At 39.3% G+C, this 20,001-nt stretch overlaps 3 protein-coding genes across 3 annotated transcripts in view; 1 reads left to right on the forward strand and 2 right to left on the reverse strand.

Moving 5' to 3' along the window:
• The first annotated feature begins 5,020 nt into the window (after positions 1-5,020).
• LOC125058395 lies at positions 5,021-7,801 on the forward strand. The gene is made up of 2 exons (XM_047662476.1): positions 5,021-5,457; positions 6,769-7,801. The coding sequence occupies exons 1-2, from the start codon at positions 5,286-5,288 to the stop codon at positions 7,383-7,385; spliced, it is 789 nt and encodes a 262-aa protein (XP_047518432.1). The 5' UTR covers positions 5,021-5,285; the 3' UTR covers positions 7,386-7,801.
• On the reverse strand, positions 5,455-8,151 carry LOC125058350 (protein ALP1-like). The gene is made up of 2 exons (XM_047662426.1): positions 7,799-8,151; positions 5,455-6,693 (listed from the first exon to the last, which is right to left on the reverse strand). Exons 1-2 carry the CDS (start codon positions 8,149-8,151, stop codon positions 5,817-5,819), a joined length of 1,230 nt encoding a protein of 409 aa, XP_047518382.1. The 3' UTR covers positions 5,455-5,816.
• Positions 8,152-8,574: 423 nt separating this feature from the next.
• The window catches only part of LOC125058341, a 36,344-nt gene continuing 24,917 nt past the window's right edge, over positions 8,575-20,001 (reverse strand). Inside the window, exon 4 of the mRNA XM_047662417.1 lies at positions 8,575-8,935. The gene's annotated coding sequence lies outside the window, so the exon portion shown is untranslated. The remainder of the gene's footprint in view (positions 8,936-20,001) is intronic.

Consider the following 20,001-nt stretch of genomic DNA (forward strand, 5'->3'; position numbering starts at 1 on the left):
ACATAGGTTACACAGTAACAGCTGTAGCACACGAGGAAGCGGTACGCGCACCTGCCCGTCCTACTATCCTATTTGACGGAGCCCTAAACCAAGTTGTGGCCAGAATGACTTCACTTAACATTACGTTAAAACGCAAGTTCGTAAATGGGGATGGTAGGTTCATTTCGTCTGTAGCGCAGGTCTTTCATGAACTCCCTAGGCACTATTCTGCACGGAGCAGCGCTTATGCTGAATCTGTTGCGATGTCTATTGCTCGCGCGTATGACGAAGGTAGGCTAACAACTGAGCCACCCCTGGACATGCACGGAGATTCGGACATAGGTGATATGTTACCCACTTCTACTATACCTCCAGTCGTACCTACAGAGAGAAGACTGACTGCTGCTACCCCCCCTGCCAAATCCAAATCTGCATTAGTGATTCCACTGCGGACAGTCAGGACTGTGGCCATGGCTTTCAAAGGATACATGAAATCCGAACCTCCAAAAAGTTCAGCCATGGTCGCCATAGAGTCGTACGCAACAGGCAGTGACCGAGCAGCTACTCAACCATATATAAGCGCAACACGAGGAGTTTTAGCTCGTGATATTCCATCGATCCAGGAATTGATAGCTTATGCTGCACCTTACAATGTGTCGCATGTTGATACGGGACCCGCTTTGCGTGGACTGTTGTACACATACCCATTCTCTGAGGATGTTTGGAGTGTTGATTCTTATGACGCACGTTTTCTGCGTAGACAGACACGCAGCACAAGGACGAAAGACAGAATATTTATAAGACAAACGCCAGCAGCTGACAGGATAGCCGTCCGAGTTGCGGCTGTGACCTTACCCGCGTTCGCGTCCCATCTCAAGAACTTGGATGAGGGAATGGCAACACCAGGTGCAAATGGAGTTAGTATGACAGGAATGGATACTGATTGGGTCGCCGTGCCCATTAGCTCTGATATGTTGGGGTGTCCATGGCTATTAGAATACCTGCTGATCCACACCACTACAGAAATTTGGGCTGGTAAACTATGTATATTATCTCATGCTGACCATGCAACCAACAACCACGACGCTACAACACGATCTACAGGAATGCCTGCTGCCCACCAAGTACACATACCCGGTCCGAAAAATGTTTTGTTGGTATTGTTAGACGAGAATACGTACGCGCAAGCAACGACAATTCGACTGCCCGCAATAGGCAACGTTCCTGTATATAGAGGGGCGAGGATAGCTACAGGGGAAAACCCATTTAATAGATTTTGGAACAATATAGAGGAACATTTATACGGGCTAATAACTGAAGAAGCTTACCCAACATCCTGTCAAAATATGACCCGTTGCCTGCAATTTGTTGAAAATAACCTATGTACATCTATGGCTTTCCAACTCGCTGTTACTCTAGCTGCAGAATTATCTTCCATTCTGCCAGAGTCACCAATGTTGCACGCTGACGAAGAAGGGACATATGTAAATGAGTTATCTGGTGGGTGGACTATAGGTGCCCATGACATGAACACAAGACGACCCAGACATACTTGCTCAAACATAGACGAAGGCACCGAAGAAAATGTACGTACTCGGATCAGAAGACTGCTTCACGGCTACGCATTTGCGTCTACATCTCCGATGCAACAACATGCCCTGAGCTACAACACACTAGACGAAGAAGATGTGGTAGCAAATGGAAACTATGTTGGAACTGCCACATACTGGCACGCACAAACCCCTGAATTTACACACCCCCAATATCAATGTAACATATCAAATTCAATATATCGCATTTCGGCAGGGATGGGGATGATCACAAAGAACGATTACGTTTATGGGTTCAGAACACCGGATGGCATCTCTAATGTCCTAACCATGCAAGGAGTCGCTTTAACCCTTTCACTTGGGGTCGCGCTAAGCAAGAGCGACGTCGCAAGGAAATCTTGGTCCGGGCTGGGAGTGAACGAAGCCCCAGTGTCTCAAACACCGATCCGGGATTGGATTTCTGAGATGACACAAGGGATGGTGCTCCCAACCAACACAGACGCACACATGGCTGTCAACATTAACGGAAACTTTAGTATTGGTACAGAGATTGAAACTTACTATGGCATATCACCTACTAGTAACACATGGGGTCAATCTATTAGCATGCCCTACCCCTCTTTCCTGCAATGGGGATCCAAGTTTAATATTGATATGACTGGGTCATATGAAGCCACGGAAGGTGTCATAACAGCAGCATTCGAGAGTCCCCACTTACTAGTCGGACACTCTAGTAATGTATCTATTTCATGGTTAGCTACTACCCTAGACACACGCGCATATCTACCCGCGGTGTATATGGACTATGCACGCACAGTCCCTTACATGTTGCACCTATCTGCTGAAGACTGGCAAACACATTCGACCGGGAACTCACACACGTATACGGTACCAATGGGACTTACCTCAAACCTAATCTCTACTTCGCTTAAGTACCACTACAGACACGTGTCTAGTCCGGGTGTCGCACTTATAATTAATAGAAATGCCATGAGGGCTAAGATTACCTCCTGGTCCGTGACTGAATAACACTACCCGGATCCTCCAAATATGAGATTTTTAGCGAAGCAGGGCTCAGCCACTTCGCAGGGCCAAGAAAACCAGAAAGATGGAAACAAGATACTTCCTCCCTCTTCGATAAAGGAAACAGAGGCTCAAGTGGAGCCTACATCAACAGCCAAATAGATAACCAGACGACAGACGAGCCCGGGAGACCAGATGCTCCCACAAACAAATGGCTCGGTTACACGTGGGACTGCACCTCTGACCACCTTGACGTGCATGTTCCCAAACAGCCCACACCTAACTCTAACTACCCAACGGTACGTGGTCCACCAACCGAAGTGGGGCACGGCGTGACCACAACCGATGCCTGAATGGATTGTTGTACGATAGGGGAGCGACTCTATATACTCTGGAACTGGACGATGGTTTTTACTCAATGTTTCAAGACATGAAGTTAGACTTCCTACAAAACGTCGAGAACTTAGACATGTTGGTTCGCTTTTCTATCAAGACGCCTGCTTTCTTTCCTATAAGAAGATCCTCCTATACTTCAGGCTTATACTTACATTACAAGCTCACACTCGCTAGCGGACAAACAGCCATCGCTAACACACTACTGAACATCTTTGGTTTTCTGGAGCGTAGATTCAGGTGGTTATTTAGTCAGTCTCCTTCTCTAGTTAACCGTTCAGTCTATGACGATTACATTAGAAAACATCTCAAACTGATATCCAAGTGGGCCTTTCCCCTCGTCTTTTCTCGTGGCCCTGCCTATTGCTTTCTGATGCACATGGACATGTTGGGGTCCAAGTCACCATGGACAAAAGACATGATTGAAGCTGATATCACCAAGTGGACATCGGGTGCTAATCAGGGAAATCTGAACTTACTATCACCTTATCTAGACCAAATATTTCAACAGTGGGGATACGATACCAATGCCACCAACTTCCTCTCTTTCAAACAGTTTTGCAATGACCCGTTGCGATGGGGGACGAGTGGAGGGGCAAAAAAGGCAACCATCAGCGGAGAGGTGTACCGCTCCAAGTGGGCGTGGGCTTTTAGCAGAATGATGAATAAAGATGGTTCATTCAAGAATCCGGACCAATATGACCTATATGACCAAGCCATACGCGAGCCTGAGGTATGTGTAGTGGCGTTAAAGGAGGAAGAAGAAAACACGAGAGATCATTACTACTCCCATGGCATCATATCTCAGACAATCCTACTTGGCTTATCGATGGAACAGGTTGCCAGGAGATTCCCCGATATCAAACCCTGAATGGCTGGGGCAATTTCAATCTACGCAGTATTCTTGGTATGGCTGTGCTGACGCAGAACGATTCGACCACTCTGTTAGTAAGGACATGGTTAAATATGTAGTACGTAAAATGGGTGAAATAGATGACGAGACAAGATGGGTAGCACAAGCAGAATTAAATTCAATAGACAGATTAATCATTTCATGGAATGGAAAGGAGTGGCCATATAAAGGTGGATTGTTGTCTGGATGGCGAATCACATCTTTGGTAGGGACTATGGTCTCTATGGCTATAGGTCGTTATATCATACAAAAGAATAACATCCCTGGAGCTCGTGCTGTTGGTATGGGTGACGACATCATCTTGGCTTCTCCTTTGTATGGGCTTACACAGGAGCAACTTTTCGATAGCTACGCAGAAACCGGGTTCAACATCAATCTTTTAAAAACTATATCGGGACCAATAGGCGAGTTCCTACGTCAGGTATATTCCCCCAGAGGTGTGATAGGTTATCCTTGCTCTGCTATGGGGGCAGTGCTATATGCTCCCCCCTGGTTAGATAGGTACAGTTTAGATAGGGAGCAAGAAGTATCGAAGAATTGGCTGACTCTTTATAGTCGTTATCTGCCTCATAGTATGGACAATGAAAGACTTACATAATATGTCATAAGATCCCTTATAGAACTAAACGTTCGGCAACACTTCAGGGTCAAGGGAGACTTAAAAGCATGGCTGGATACCCCTATTCCTGCTGGTGGAGGAGGGCCAATCGAGTGGTCAAATATTCGCAGTTGGTGCAGATTGGAGTCTGACGATGATGTGATCCGTGTGCGCAAAGAATCTTTCCTATCATTATTCGGTGTCAACCCTAAAGAGCACTATCATTATTCGGTGTCAACCCTAAAGAGCAAACCAAGTATATACCCAAACGTGTGGTTCCAATTAATAATATTTAAATGCCGCACGGTTACAAATGCATCGTCTAAGTTTGCATTATTAGATTCAGTCACTTTATTAAACATGCTAGACGTCGTAGCATAATTGTAAGACGCATTATTTAGGTGACTCATCAATTTCTGTGAGAATTGCGCAAACCTTTCAATAAAAGAGTCAAAGGACCTCGCGTCGCACGCGAGTGGGTGTTTACATTCGCCCTTAAATACGCAAAAACAAAAACGCAGTAATCGTATAATGGATTGGTCGCAAGACGAAACATTTAGGCCTCCTACGCACTGGCGACCATGGTCGCCGCGACCTAGCCGCGGCGGCCAGTGAATTCTGGACTTTATATGGCAATCGCTATAGCCCCTACGCACTTAGCGGCCAGCGACCAGCGGCCACCGTTGGCCGCGGCGTCCAATTTGATGCCACGCGACCAGCGACCAATCGTGGCCGTCGAGAACATCACTTCTGTATTAAAATTCATCAGTGCTACCGCATCGGCCGCGGCGACCAGACGTGTAGCTAGCTACAGAGTGATTATTTTACAATGGCCAATTTCGACACGGAAAGGTTCATAATTGAAGTTGAAAATAGAAGAGGTTTATGGGATTTAGCATCAAATGATTACTCCAATAAAGATGTTAAGCGGCAGTTGTGGCTTGAAGTGGTCGATATATTTGGCGGTGAATCCATGGAAGATAAAGAAAAGGCAGAACTTGGTTAGTATTTTATTTTATTATGCCTAAGTAAATTAATAATGCGATGAACTACAATAAACGCAGCAGGTGCTGTAGTAGCATTCGACACGTATATGTGACATGAGTGATTTTTTTTTAAAGTTGTTCCGTTCATTCAAAATCTAAGAAATTTTAGCAAATAGGTAATTGTCAAAAGTATAACTATTTTATTTCTACTATTTTTCGCTTTGCACATGAGTTTTGACAATTATTTGCTAAAATTTCCCAGGTTTTCGTAATGATTGGAATAACTTTTTAAAAAGATTACTCATACCGCATGTGCGTTCGACGCCATTTTGTTTACGGCGCGCAATGGCGGCTCGCGGCGAGCACCCATATATTTACAAATTGTGCCAGGGCAAGCGACCATCGGTACTGAAGTAGTTTGCGAATATATCTCGATATTCGGTTGATGTTCTATTTGCTCTATTAGGTAAACATGCAGGTATTTCTAATAAAGCCTCTGGTACAGTTAACGTGTCCTTGAAATCATATCCGTCTCTTTCTCGCACAAAATTATGAAGCACACATAGAGCTTTTATAATCACAACTGCAAATTCTTTCTTGACGTTTAGGGGTCGGTGAAGAATCTGCCATTTATTGGCTAATATTCCAAATGTACATTCAATATAGCGGCGGGCACGGGATAGTCGATAATTAAAATTAGTCTTTACATTATTCAAGTTTCTCCCAGCATACGGTCGCATCATATGTTCCGATAGTGAAAACGCCTCATCACCCACTAAAACGAACGGCATTGATTGGCCATTTTCTTTGATGGGGTTATTGCTCGGAATATCGAGATCATTATTTAAAAGCCTATGATAAAATACAGAGTCTTTGTAAATTGACGAATCACTGCATTTGCCGTATGCTCCAATATCTACGTAAAGAAATTTATAATTTACATCACATATTGCAAGTAACACGATTGAAAAATAATTCTTGTAATTGTAATAAAGAGATCCCGAATGTTGTGGTTTGATAACTCTAATGTGCTTGCCGTCGATGGCTCCGATGCAATTAGGAAATTGGGCGTATTTTTGAAAACCTTCAGCCGTTTGAATCCACTTATCTCTGGTCAATTGTGGCATCACAATTGGTTTTAATATCTCCCATATTGCTTCACAAACATCAAATACTATTTCCGATACTGTAGGAAGCCCTATACGGTATTCATGACTTATATGAGATAAAGAACACCCAGTAGCCAAATACCTGAAAATAAAATTCACATTAATAAACATAATATTAGTTTTGTAATATGTACTACATTTATTTATTGATTTACAGGCATTACTCTCCAAAAAAGATGGAAAAACCTTAGAGACTGTTTCACAAGAGAGCTGCGCCGTCTTAAAGATGTCAAAAGTGGTTCTGCTGCAAAACGTAAATCACAATACACCTATTTCAACCAATTACTGTTTTTGAAATCAGTGCTGGACACAAACGCAACAGAAAATAGTCTCGAAGAGGCAAGTCAAGAAAATGAAAGTGCAAGATCTTCTGATCTTGAGACTCAACAGTCTGCATCAAAGTCGCTTAGAACAAAAAGGAAGAAAAAAATACCAAACGAAGAATCCGATACAGACCCTCTAATTTCAGTTCTGCATAAGACCATAGCGACTACACAGAATGATTCAAATTGTGACAGACTGTTTCTTTTATCCCTCCTCGAAAGATTTCAAACAATCCCTGCTGCAATGAAGACCAAAGCGAAAATGGAAATCATGGAAATTATAGAAAAATACCAACCGAACTGTACACCTACAAATCGACCGAGTTATTCAGGTTATTCTACTACCAACAGGATATCAGATGATTCAAATTACAGCGATACTCATACTCATTATTCTGATATTTCTCAAAATTCAGAAATGATAGACCTATTTCCCAATTTGAATGATTAATTGTTCACAATTGCCATTTTTTAAGTTATGAAAATACAAATAATTTGATTATCTACTTCAGTTTTTTAATATTTAAAAACATGTTATAAGCAAGCCCTTTTCCTCTCCTTTTCAAAGTCGTAAAGTAGAATACTACTGAACAATAGTTCATAAATTTTTTAAAGTGGCAAAACCTTGGTCAATGAATTATACAGGTTGTTGTGAAAAACGCAACAGTGGTGGTTTAGGGTGATTCAGAATCAAGTCTTGTATAATTCAAATTTACAAAAAAATCCGTTTAGCAGTTTAAGTAAAAAAAAGGCCCTATCACATTATTTTTATTTTTCCTGTACACAATACTCCATTCCGAAACATCCTTTAAAATATATCACGTATTTTTTAAACATTCTGTATTTAAAAAAGAAAAAGCTTACCTTATTGTTATTACTAATTTTTCTTCTGCTGGAATGCATTTCCGATAGTTGTTACCAGTTCCAGTAATTTTTGGTTTTATTGTATCCAGTAACAGGTTAAAAGTATTCGTTGACATTCTCATGTAATTAAAGAATCTCTTCTCATACATTTTTAAATCCAAAAAATAAGTATAATATAATCCTTTAGTCTTTCTCTCGCAAAGTAATGGATGCACCCAAAACTGTCTTTTACGTGAAATCTTCCGTTTTCGTTTTCGTAGTAAATACACAAGCACAGTTAGCGTGATTATCTTCTGCACGTCCATCTTGACACATCCTTGGAAGTCGACTGCAAATTTTTCGGCCGTCCACATGTCGCGCTTGCCTACGCACCGGCGACCATGGCCGCGGCGGCCTGGCCGCGTCTATGGTCGCCAGTGCGTAGGCAGCCTTAAGTTCATAGAACTATTTCAAAAAGAACGAATAATTTGGGACCCTAAACATAAATGCCACAAGAACAGCCAAAAAGTTAGCGATGCATGGGCGAGATTGTCCGAAATAATGGGAAGATCTCAAACAGAATTAAAAAACAAGAAAAATTCTCTCATGGCTACATTTCGCCAGCTACTCCGGCGCAAAAAACAATCAGTAAGGTCCGGCGCAGGAGAAGATGATATTTACAAGCCAGTGTGGTTGTATTACGATGCTATGGAAACATTTTTGGCATCCATTTACGAGTGTAACACCACAGTGAGCACTGAAGAAAGACAAGTAAGTAAAATAAAACTAAGTACATATTTGTTTAGTTAGGTTTATTCAAGTAATTAGTCAGTTCAAGTAATTAGTCATCTTCAATAAATCATCATCAAGTAGGTATAGACAGATGACGCTAGTCGGTAGATGGCGCTAGTATATCGTTACTGCTGAACAGATATGGATGAAACTTGGCACAGATATAGAATGACCCAGAATAACATAATAGATACTTTTTATCCCAGGTTCGAGTCCCGGGCCGGGCACAAGCAAGTACTTCTATAAATAATAATTACCTACTATCAAAAGTTGTATCCAATATAAATAATACACAATAATTAAATAATTTTGATATCTTAGCAATGTTTTAACCGAACCTTTGGCTGGCGAGTTTGCTCTTAGCAACTGATTCTATTGCGATGAATCGATATCATCCACCATCTTCTTGGGCGCCACCGCCGTTTCTTTACTACTTTCCCAGTACGCACAAACTTGTTGCTGCTAAAACTTCGACGTCCTCCATTGTTGCTAGCTCAAAGACGACTGAACTCGGCACGCGATTGTAAACAGGCAACTCATTTACCATCGATCAACACGAGCCTCGCACGAGGGACGAGGCGAGCCACGAGGCGAGGGACGAAGCGCGAGTGTAAATCCCGTGTTTGATATGTAATAGATGACGCCATCCGCCATCTTGATTGGAAGAAGAAGTTTGACAAGTGAAAAGTCATCATTATTAATAAATTGTTTGATTGTGAAATTGTAAAAAGGAATTGATAATATTATAATAAACTTTTAATGTCGTTTCCTTGTTTTCAGGTATTGTTATATTGTTATTTAGGTATAGAATAATGTAATTAGTATAGTGTATTAATAATAAAATAAATATCCTTGTTTTCAGAGAAACACAATTGTTTATTTGAATCAATTCCATATAAAAAGAAATATCACTACATAGTATAAAACAAAGTCGCTTTCTCTGTCCCTATTTCCCTTTGTATGCTTAAATCTTTGAAACTACACAACGGATTTTGATGCGGTTTTTTTTAATAGATAGAGTGATTCAAGAGGAAGGTTTATATGTATAATATCATCCATTAAATAGTGGAGAAGTACTGTTATTTTTGAGGTTTCTAATGTGATGTCGTAAATAATTACATTTTTTCCACTTACATTGCAAACGCAGGCTGAACCCTACGAGTTTTATCAAAATAATGTACTAAGTATTGTACACATTGAAAAGGTCTACAGAAAAGTCCGTGATGGTATATGTCTATCTCTTATGGATAACCCACAATAACTTTTTTTTGTCATTTACTTTTTACGACAAATAATGGCTAATTTTCGAAGCGATTTTAACCAATACAGCATTAATCCTTAACCAATTAAATACCTTGAATACATTGTTCATTTAATATAGATCTATATGGCCCTTTACACCGTATAATTTAAGTGAATATTTTCGAAGATATTACAGATTTAAAAATTGCGGGACGTAGCGTTTGCGGCGGTACCGGCCGGCCGCACAGTTTTTCTGTAGTGTATTTAGTATCAGCATTGCACCCGTGCGAAGCCGGGGCGGGTCGCTAGTAATCTTATAAAACGACATTGCTAGTTAAATCCAGAAAAATGGAGAAACTACTATTTAAATTTATACTAATGGGGTCAACGGATGGAAAAACAAATGTCATATGCATAACCTCTATTGAGACACCAGACGGACGTGTATATGAAGTCCCAGATGAGTTAAGGCCAGTAAGATAATGTTGTTGCATGGTAACTACTAATCATTACATAGAGAAAATTAATAAAAGGACACTTGTATCTTTATTAATTCTACAATTAATTTTCAGGTAATTGCCACAATCGCTGAACGAGGTTGTGCCTTGTATTCATACATTGGTGACAGTGCCTCATTAGCGGCCTTCACACGTACAGTTCGAACCGTAGGAAACAGCCCGCGCCATTCCGATCTGCCGTCCAATCCGTCCGTGTAGACGCGACAAGCGCGTGGTGGTTTAACAGTTCGATGCGGCGCATTGGTGTGTACGAACGTTTGTAGTTTTATGCGGGTGCCTCGTGTGGATGACAATTATTTCAAAATGGCAGTTTAGAGCGTGGAAGCAGTGACAGGTTTTATAAGGATATATCGGGAACATCCATGTTTATGGCAAGTTAAAAATATGTCGGCTTATACAAACCGTAATTTAAAACAAAAAGCGTACGACGAACTCATCGAATATTGCAAAAATGTTGGTTTTACAACGGCGAACCGGGATTTTGTCACGAAAAAAATACAAAATCTAAGGGGAGCATTCCGCAAGGAGTTAAAAAAAGTGTCTGAAACCAGAAATAAAAGCGGAAGTGCACAGGATGATATATATAAACCAAGTCTCTGGTATTATGATCAAATGTTGTTTACCAAAGACCAAGAATTGCCGACTCCAAGTATTTCCAATATAGACATAGAAAATGAAAATTCCCAATATACAAACGTCGCTTCACTGTTATTTTCTCGTACTAACTCAGTATCACCGCCACGAGATGTCTCACCATCCTACAGGATACTACTAATATAGCATCGCTACCAATTAATGCCGAAAATACAAATACTAAGGTAAGATAATAAATACACGTTTTTCACAGAAAGCCTTTTTATTACGTATAAGTAAGTGATTATTTTCATTTTAAAATTAAGTTAAATGATTATTACAAAAAAATTAAAAGTTAGTCCATATTAACAGCTATGCTCTACCAGCGCTTATCATAGTTTCTTGCCAAGAAACCTTACCTATTGTATTGAAATATGTTTTGTATTCATCTCTACTCTGTTTAGCTAAGGAAGGCACATTTCTGGACGAATATCTGTCCAATGGAGTTAGTTCAGAGCTGTTTTGGCGCCAATCTCCGTCTAAAACAGTACTCGATTCAATATTTTCTCTGTTCACGGTTGATGCTGACATATAAAAATTACTTCTCTTTCTTAAAAAATTATGAATACTACTATGTAGCATATATTTTCTGGTTTCATGTTTATAGGTGTACGTAGTATCTGAAATCTAGAGGCAATAATTTATGTATTTTCAACAACATTACGAGCACGTGAGAGTCTGTAATTGAAGATTAGTTTTTCATGATCAAGTTGTCTTTGCGGGTAGGGGGTCAAGAGGTTTTCATTCAAAGCAAAACCTTCATCACCAATGAAAACGTAATTTAAATAATGAACATTCTGCTTCTCTCGGGTAAATTTAATTGTCCTCTTAATAATTTGTTGTAAAACGTTGTGTATTCAATAACACCCCCATCGGACATTCTGCTATTTTTACCAACGTCAACAAAAATAAACTCATAGTTTGAGTCTACCAGAGCCATTAAAACCATACTATAAAAGTTCTTATAATTGTAATATTTTGCTTCAGAATTGGAAGGAGGAATAATTCTTATATGTTTTCCGTCCAGTGCGCCTCCACGGTTAACAAAATTCCAATGATCATGGAAACCTTTAGCAATTTCCAGCCATTCTTCTTTGCTTGTAGGAAACTGTAAAAAGTATTCATTTTTATTAAAAAAATTTCAGGAATCAACCCGTACTCCACGGGGAACGAAGAGGAAGTCAAATATAATTGACACTCAAATTAAGTTCTTTAATGTATGCACAGAAGCTCTTCAAAAAATGAGCAGACAGATGACAGAATATGAAGCTAGGAGTGACAATTTCAAAAAAAATTGAAAAAATGGACAAAGTCCAAGCTCTATATGCAGAATCAATTATACATACAGTTATGCGCAAAGGCATTTTAAAACAACTAACAGAAACGTCAGATATATGTGATAAACAATGCAAAAAAGTTGTATTTCATACTAACATTTCTGGGCCATCGTCATCGTCTACCCCACTTCAAGAAAACTCTGATATAATTTTATCTGAACCTCAACATACTCATAACACAGAAAATACAGAATCTATTCTCAGAGAATACTACCATAACTATGATGACGCTAACTTTTGAATTCATTTAAATTTGATTAAAAATGATTAAGTTAATTTTGTCTCGTATTCGTAATTAAAAAATGCTTACCCCGGAGCACAAAGTGAAACGTGTCCAATGTGCCCAAGACTTTCTCGCCAGTTTTGAAGAGGAAGGGGAAGAATTTCTCGATTCAATCGTTACAGGAGATGAAACATGGGCTCATTATTACATACCGGAAACGAAGGAGCAGTCGAAACAATGGAGACACACGCATTCGCCTAAAGTTAAAAAATTTAAGCAAGAATAATCAGCAGGCAAGGTTATGGCCACCGTCTTTTGGGACAGAAAGGGTGTATTGCTGATCGATTTCATGCCTCGTGGAACAACCATAAATGCTGATCGGTACTGTGAGACCTTGAGGAAACTTCGAAGAGCTATTCAAAATAAACGAAGAGGGATGCTGACCAAGGGAGTACGACTTCATCACGACAACGCGCGTCCTCATGTGGCCAACAAAACAACGTAACTCATTACGGAATTTGGTTGGGATGTGTTGGACCACCCTCCTTACAGTCCCGACGTCGCCCCTAGTGACTTCCACATGTTTCCATGAAAATTCCATTTCCATTTTAATGTTTGCGAAATTTGCGAATGATGAAGAGGTGCATGAAGCGGTCATTTCGTTCCTGCGCGAGGCGGCGGGATCATGGTTCGAGGAGGGGATACAAAAGTTTGTCGTACGAATGAAGAAACTCATCGAAGTGAATGGCGATTATATAGAAAAATAGCTTAGATTTCAAGCTTTACAGCAATGTATTAAACTTTGTAAATACATGTTATTTAATGTGAAAAAAATAAATGGAGACCTTACTTTAAATACACGCCTCGTATGTTAAATCTCTACGTCTGTTTTTACGAGATAAGAAGTGGATCAGATCAAAAGTTTGGTGGTGTTGACATCACTAACTTATTACTATAATAAAATATGTATTTTTGGTTTTCCTTTTTCAAATACGGAGCTCTGATCAATTTGATTGTTTAATAATTTACTTTTTCTATTAAGTATGTTTCTTAAAACATTTGATCGTTCGTATTCTCCGTGCTAGCAGAATAGAAAGCGAGATACACGAATAATTGTCAGTGGGCAAATACTCTGTTTTAAATACTAATAATGTTATAGTCCGGGAGGTAGCGTTGCAAATGCAAAAGTCATAGTAAGCCGGCTGATATTAACACCGATAGTTGATCTTATATGACTAATAAGTGAACCGACCGTCAGCTGCTCAAGTATCGGTGGGTGCGGGTGTAGGAGGCTGCGAAAGAGGTAAAAAAAATAAAAAAATAAAGTAATAGTACGCTGGCTGAAACTTGTTCCATGAATAGTTGATGTCATACTGAGCAAAAAAAAAATCATCAGCTGCATCGTGGAGGGGGGATTATGCGTCAGCTGCCCGCATGCACTTGTGAAAAAAAACGTTTAAAAAAAAGTTATAATACGCCGAATGAAATTTAACTCCGTGATTCTACAAAAAATATAGAGTACGAAAACAACAATCAGCTGTTTATGTAGCGGTGGAAAGACCGTCAGCTGACCCAGTCAAGATTTAAAATTTTGGAGCATTGCTGTCAGGCTGTTCGCTTTCAAACACATATTTTGCGATACATTCTGGCCTTGCTTGAACCCATAGCACGACCTTCGGGCTACCTAAACCTCTCCCCCTAAAATTTCAAAGCAGCATCTGCCTGGGGAATCTTTGTCGTACACAAGCAGTTTCGGTTCTCCTCGTCGACCGAACGGACCTTGGGAACCGATTTGTGCTCTGCGTTGCCAGGTTTCCAAGCCCTCACAGGCTGTGATTTTAATCCCGCATTTTACAGGAAAGAAAAAAAAAGCCTTTACAATTGTTGCAAAAATCACAGGCATATATGCAAGCGTTGGGGAATATCGCAACTATTCCGGGTCGTGAATTAGACAAGGTCTTCATAACGATTAAAGAATTAGTTTGTCGCTTGTACGGGTTTAAATCGATAAACGGTGTCAACGCTACACGCGTTGCTACCTTCGCGAAAAATTATCAAATCAATGAGAAAAACGGCGTGCTCAAGTGGAAAAGCCGTATCGACGGGGCGATCTTCCCACCATGTAAATCCGAGCCACGCCAGCATTTACTGCGCACGTCATACATAGCGCACCTTTGGATCCATGCTCACCTTCAAGATCCATCTCAATTATCTCCCACGGACTGGGGAAGGGAAGAAAACGACGACAAATATGTCTTCAAATGGTTCGAAGGAGATCAAGTACCCCTATCAGTCACCAGTATAACGGATAGCAGCGACTATATTGGCGGTATGGAATTTTTGTCGGTGACACTTTCTTTGAGCTTTCTAGTAGCCTAATTTTGATAATTTACATGGTCATTTACAGATGACGGTGAAGAGAATCGAGGCCAAGAACTCGATCAAGACGAAGAGAACGATTTCCTCCAGGACAGTTCGGCCGATGATTCGTCAGACAACGATGATGATAGCGATACCATCGACAACGAATAACTTTTGCGATCTTTTTATTTCTATGTTTCGATTTTGTTTATATCACCCTTCATTTTATTTTGCGTTCATTTAATTTTACACTCGATTTTATTTCATCTCGTGCATTTTGTTACGAATAAAACGAGACAAAAATATATCGAGAAAGATTCTGTGCATTTCTAGAATAATCTTTACCTTTACTGCGTCAGCTGACGGTCTTTCCACCGCTATACACGCAGCTGATTGTTATTTTCGTACTTTGAATTATTTAAACGATCACGTAGTCCAATTTCATCCGGCGTACTATGACTTTATTTCACGTGATTTTATTACAAGTTCATGCGAGCAGCTGACGCATAATCCCCCCTTCACGATGCAGCTGACGATTTTTTTTTTTGCTCAGTATGACATCAACTATTTACGGAAAAAGTTTCAGGCAGCGTACTATTACTTAATTTTTTAATTTTTTTTACTTCTTTCGCAACCTCCCAATTCCACACCCACCGCAGGTGCGCCAGCTGACGCTTGATTCAGTTATAAGTATTTCGAGATAAATAGTGAAAGAAGGAAAATAGTCGGCGTAAAATCACTGCCGAAAATGCAACGCTACCTCCCGGACTATTAATGGAATTACACAATATTCTACACACATCTTGATCATGACGAAAATAAGCATATATGTATTTATATACCTAGTTTTTGTTAAGATTGATTTTTGACTTGATTTTTTAGTTTGAACGTTTTTTGTTGTCATTGTGAATATTTGTATACCGGAATTAATCACAGAAAATAATTTAAAAAAGTGTCAAAATATTGTTTTCATTGTATATTATTTTTATAATTGCATCCAAAGATTTATACAATGGCCTACGGGGGATCGTGCTATAGAAGTGATGCATGGATTTGAAAGAGCGAGTGGCTTTCCAAAAGTAATAGGGGCGATTGATGGTACTCATATTCGTATTAATGGTCCGAAACAAAATCATGCAGATTATATTAATCGGAAAGGATTTCATTCTATTCAGTTACAGGTATTTAGCGACTGTTATTTTAAAGCACACTACTAACCTTAGTATTGAAAATTGATTTACATATAGTTAAAATATTCTACAGATCGTTTGTGATCACAAGACTCTGATAACTCATTGTTATGCTGGACTTCCTGGGTCTGTTCATGATCAGAGAGTTTTCCGTTTATCAGAAGTTGCAGATTACGTAAATGATGATGATAAATTCTTAGAAAATTGCCATATTCTAGGCGATGCTGCGTATGAAATACATCAACACTTATTCCGTATCGAGATAATGGATATTTAACTGAAAAACAAAGAAACTATAATTATCGTCATTCAGCTGCACGAGTGACTGTTGAACGATGTATTGGATTATTAAAAGGACTCATGAAGGAGCTTATTACATTGTCTACCAATGACAAGAGTCGATTTAATAGCAGAGTACATCATTGCATGCTGTGTCGTCCACAATATCTGCATATTACAAGGAGATGAGTTAAATGTAATCACTATCCCTGATCATAATCATGAAAACGTAGAAAATAATGGAAACTATTCACGTGAAGTCAGGAGAACTGCAGGAGTTATTAAAAGAGATGAGGCAAACAAGTCGTGTCTTGAAGCTTCATTTCGAATTTCTTATCGTATTGCTATGAACAAAAAACCGCATACTATTGGAGAGGATTTTATCAAACCTTGTTTGTGTGTTGATCGCTCGTTATTGGCGAACAAAATGTGGCTAAGATTAAACAAATATCACTCTCAAATACAACAGTTCAAAAACGCATTTCAGACATGAGTAACGATATTTTGGCAACCGTTATTGAAGAAATTAAAGAAAGTGATATGTTTGCGCTGCAATAAGATGAGTCTACGGATGTAGCTTCGTGTTCACAATTGCTGTTATTTACTCGTTATATCAAAAATGACCATGTAAAAGAGGAATACCTGTTTTGCAAGTCTTTGCCCACCACTACGCGTGGCGAAGACGTATTTCAAACGCTAAAACAATTTATTGAGGAAATCGGACTGGACTGGTCACAGCTGGTTGGCGTTTGTACAGATTGTTCCATGATGGGTGTTCGTTCTGGATTTCAAGCACTTGTGAAACAAGTTGCTCCTCAAATTTTACCTTATCATTGTCTAATACACCGCTACGCTTTGGCCGTTAAGACGCTTCCACCAGATTTGCTAAGCACGTTGAATGACGTAGTGAAAATTGTAAACCATAGTTGTTGTTAGATAAAGTTGGTTCTTCTATACAAAGGCAAAATACAACAATGCGTAATGCTATTCTTGCTCGAACGAAATAAGAAATAACTTTAAAATATTTGGCAACTGGAGATTCATTAGGTACACTGTCACAATTATTCAGAGTACCTAAGTACACAATACAGTCTTCTGCCAGTGATGGGCAAAATCCTAGAAAAATTGCTTGTGTATAGATTAAAATGGCATGTGATACTTAGCCACCGTCAATACGGTTTTATGCCACAAAAGAGCACAGAAGACTCCCTCTTATGGGCTATATATGAGACCAAATTAATAAGAAAAAACTGATTACGATAGTTTCCTTGGACATAGAGGGCGCCTTTGACAGTGCCTGGTGGCCAATGATACGGGTTCAGCTGGCTAAACTAAAGGTCCCGATTAACTTGAGAAAGCTAATAGATTGCTACTTAAAAGAAGGAAAGGTTCAGCTAAAATATGCGGGAGAGGAGGTTAATAGAAATACATCGAAAGGATGCGTTCAGGGATCCATAGGTGGCCCTATACTCTGGAACCTGCAGGAAATGAAAAAAAAAAGGGGAACCATTGTCAAACCTTTGCAGACGACGTCATCATGGTGTTTGTCGGAGAATCAGCAGTTACTAACACTTTTCATGGTGGCCCCAACCTAAACAATTGTATAAATTACTTACAACAATATACGCCGGTGAGCGTTCATCGAAAATGTTGTATGTACATACAATTTATACTTCTCATGTAGTGATAATAATGCCGAGCGCATTATCACTACATTATGGAGAAGTATCAGAAGATGGGCGTGGTAAATATAGACATACAAACAGAGTTATTGACGACGAGATGTCTAGAAGCGTTTGTCCACCACATCAAATCATTTCCACCTGTGGAGACATTACATCAGAAATAAAATCTAAAGAATTATATTTAGACGGTGTAGATAATGCATCTTGAATGTATGGATTGTACGCTGAATGGTTTGATTCTGAAAAATATAAGAATAAAGCAAATAAGAGACAGTACAAGTATATACTCAACGCTAATTTTAATATTGCATTCCATAAGCCGAAAAAAGTTCTGTGATACTTGTCACACATACATAAATACAGAATTACCTACAGAAAAAGAAAAATCAAGATACTTACAGCATCAAGCATCAAAAATAGCTGCACGCCGTTTAAAACAGATGGATAAAGATGATTCAAAGTCGAATACTGATATTATATTAGCAGCAGCTACTTTTGATTTTGAAAAAGTATTGATAGCACCACACGGTAAGCGTATTTTACTATAAAAGAAAATTGTCAACCTTTAACTTTACGGTATATAATTTAGCTACCAAAAAAGGTACCTGTTTAATGTGGCATGAAGCTATAGCTAAACGCGGGACAAATGAGGTCTCTAGTTGCCTCTATGATATATAAAAGAACTCAGAATAGGAACTCAAAAGGTTTCTCTCTCTACTTGCTTGCAGCAAAAGATTTTGGAGTCACGATTACACATCGATTTATGGAAAAGGCCCACACACAAAATGAAGGGGATAGTGTCTTTTCAACTATCGAGCGCGCTAGTGAGCGTAAAATTGTGGGTCAAAGTTTAAGGGCACCCATATGCAGTCAAAGAGATAACCACCTCAGAAATCTTAGATTTCAAATCTCTGCTGGTAAATAAAAATTGGATTAAACTACCAACGAAAAAGTAAATTGGACACTTCTGAGAGTGGTTACAGTGAATGCGAATAATTTTGACAGGATAGAGTTCAAATACAATTTTGAAGATGAACCAAAAACAATTATTGTCCTGCGATCTAGCACAAGAAGGGCAGCTAGAATATCTCATGAATTGATTATAAAGCAGGCTTATGAGGGAGAACTTGCCATAAGTTACAACAAATATAAGGATTTGCTAAGCTTGTGTAAAAGTGGTGTAATCCCAGCAAAATAACATATTTTTATGAAAATTTAAAATTCCATACTGTTTCAGAAGGAAACATAGACGAAGAAGATTGATACTATGATTTCATATCCTAGTATAATAAAGTAATAGAACGAACGCTGTGATTAATAAATAATAATGCCTAATATACTGGGTGGCGCAAAAGTACTGGCACTAAACAAAATTTGTGTATTTTTTTATATGACATTTCCTGTCATTCTGTTGTTGAAAATTGTGTAGTGAACAAATGTAAAATACACTGAAAATAAACATGGACCGTTTTACTCCCCAAGAATGTGGAATAATCGTGTCAATGTTCTTACGGAATAATTCATCAGTGATAAAAACACAACGTGAATTTCGTCGACGATTTCCCCACCGTCCGGCACCGATCGAAAGCTTTGGCGTTAGCATCATCTGGAATTGCGGCAACTCTTCTAGAACTCTTCTGGCGGTCGTACTGCACATTCTGCGCTTAAGTTGCCACTCAATTTAAACACAATTGATAATCCAACATGCAATATTTCCCGATCCAGTGCAATGGGAAAATTGTTGATGCAATGAAAGCTCATTGTTTGGGATAAGTGCACAATGGCACATAAGAAATCACTTGAAGCACTTAATGATATTGTTGGCAGGCGATTTCAGACAGCCGTTGCCAGTAATTCCCCGTGGAACGCCTGCAGATGAATTGAATGCTTGCCTGAAGGCATCACCTTAATGGAATAACATAAAAACATTATCGCTAACCACTAATATGAGAGTTTAACTTCAA

The sequence above is a fragment of the Pieris napi genome, chromosome 18 (assembly GCF_905475465.1).
Source record: "Pieris napi chromosome 18, ilPieNapi1.2, whole genome shotgun sequence".
NCBI lineage: Eukaryota > Metazoa > Arthropoda > Insecta > Lepidoptera > Pieridae > Pieris > Pieris napi.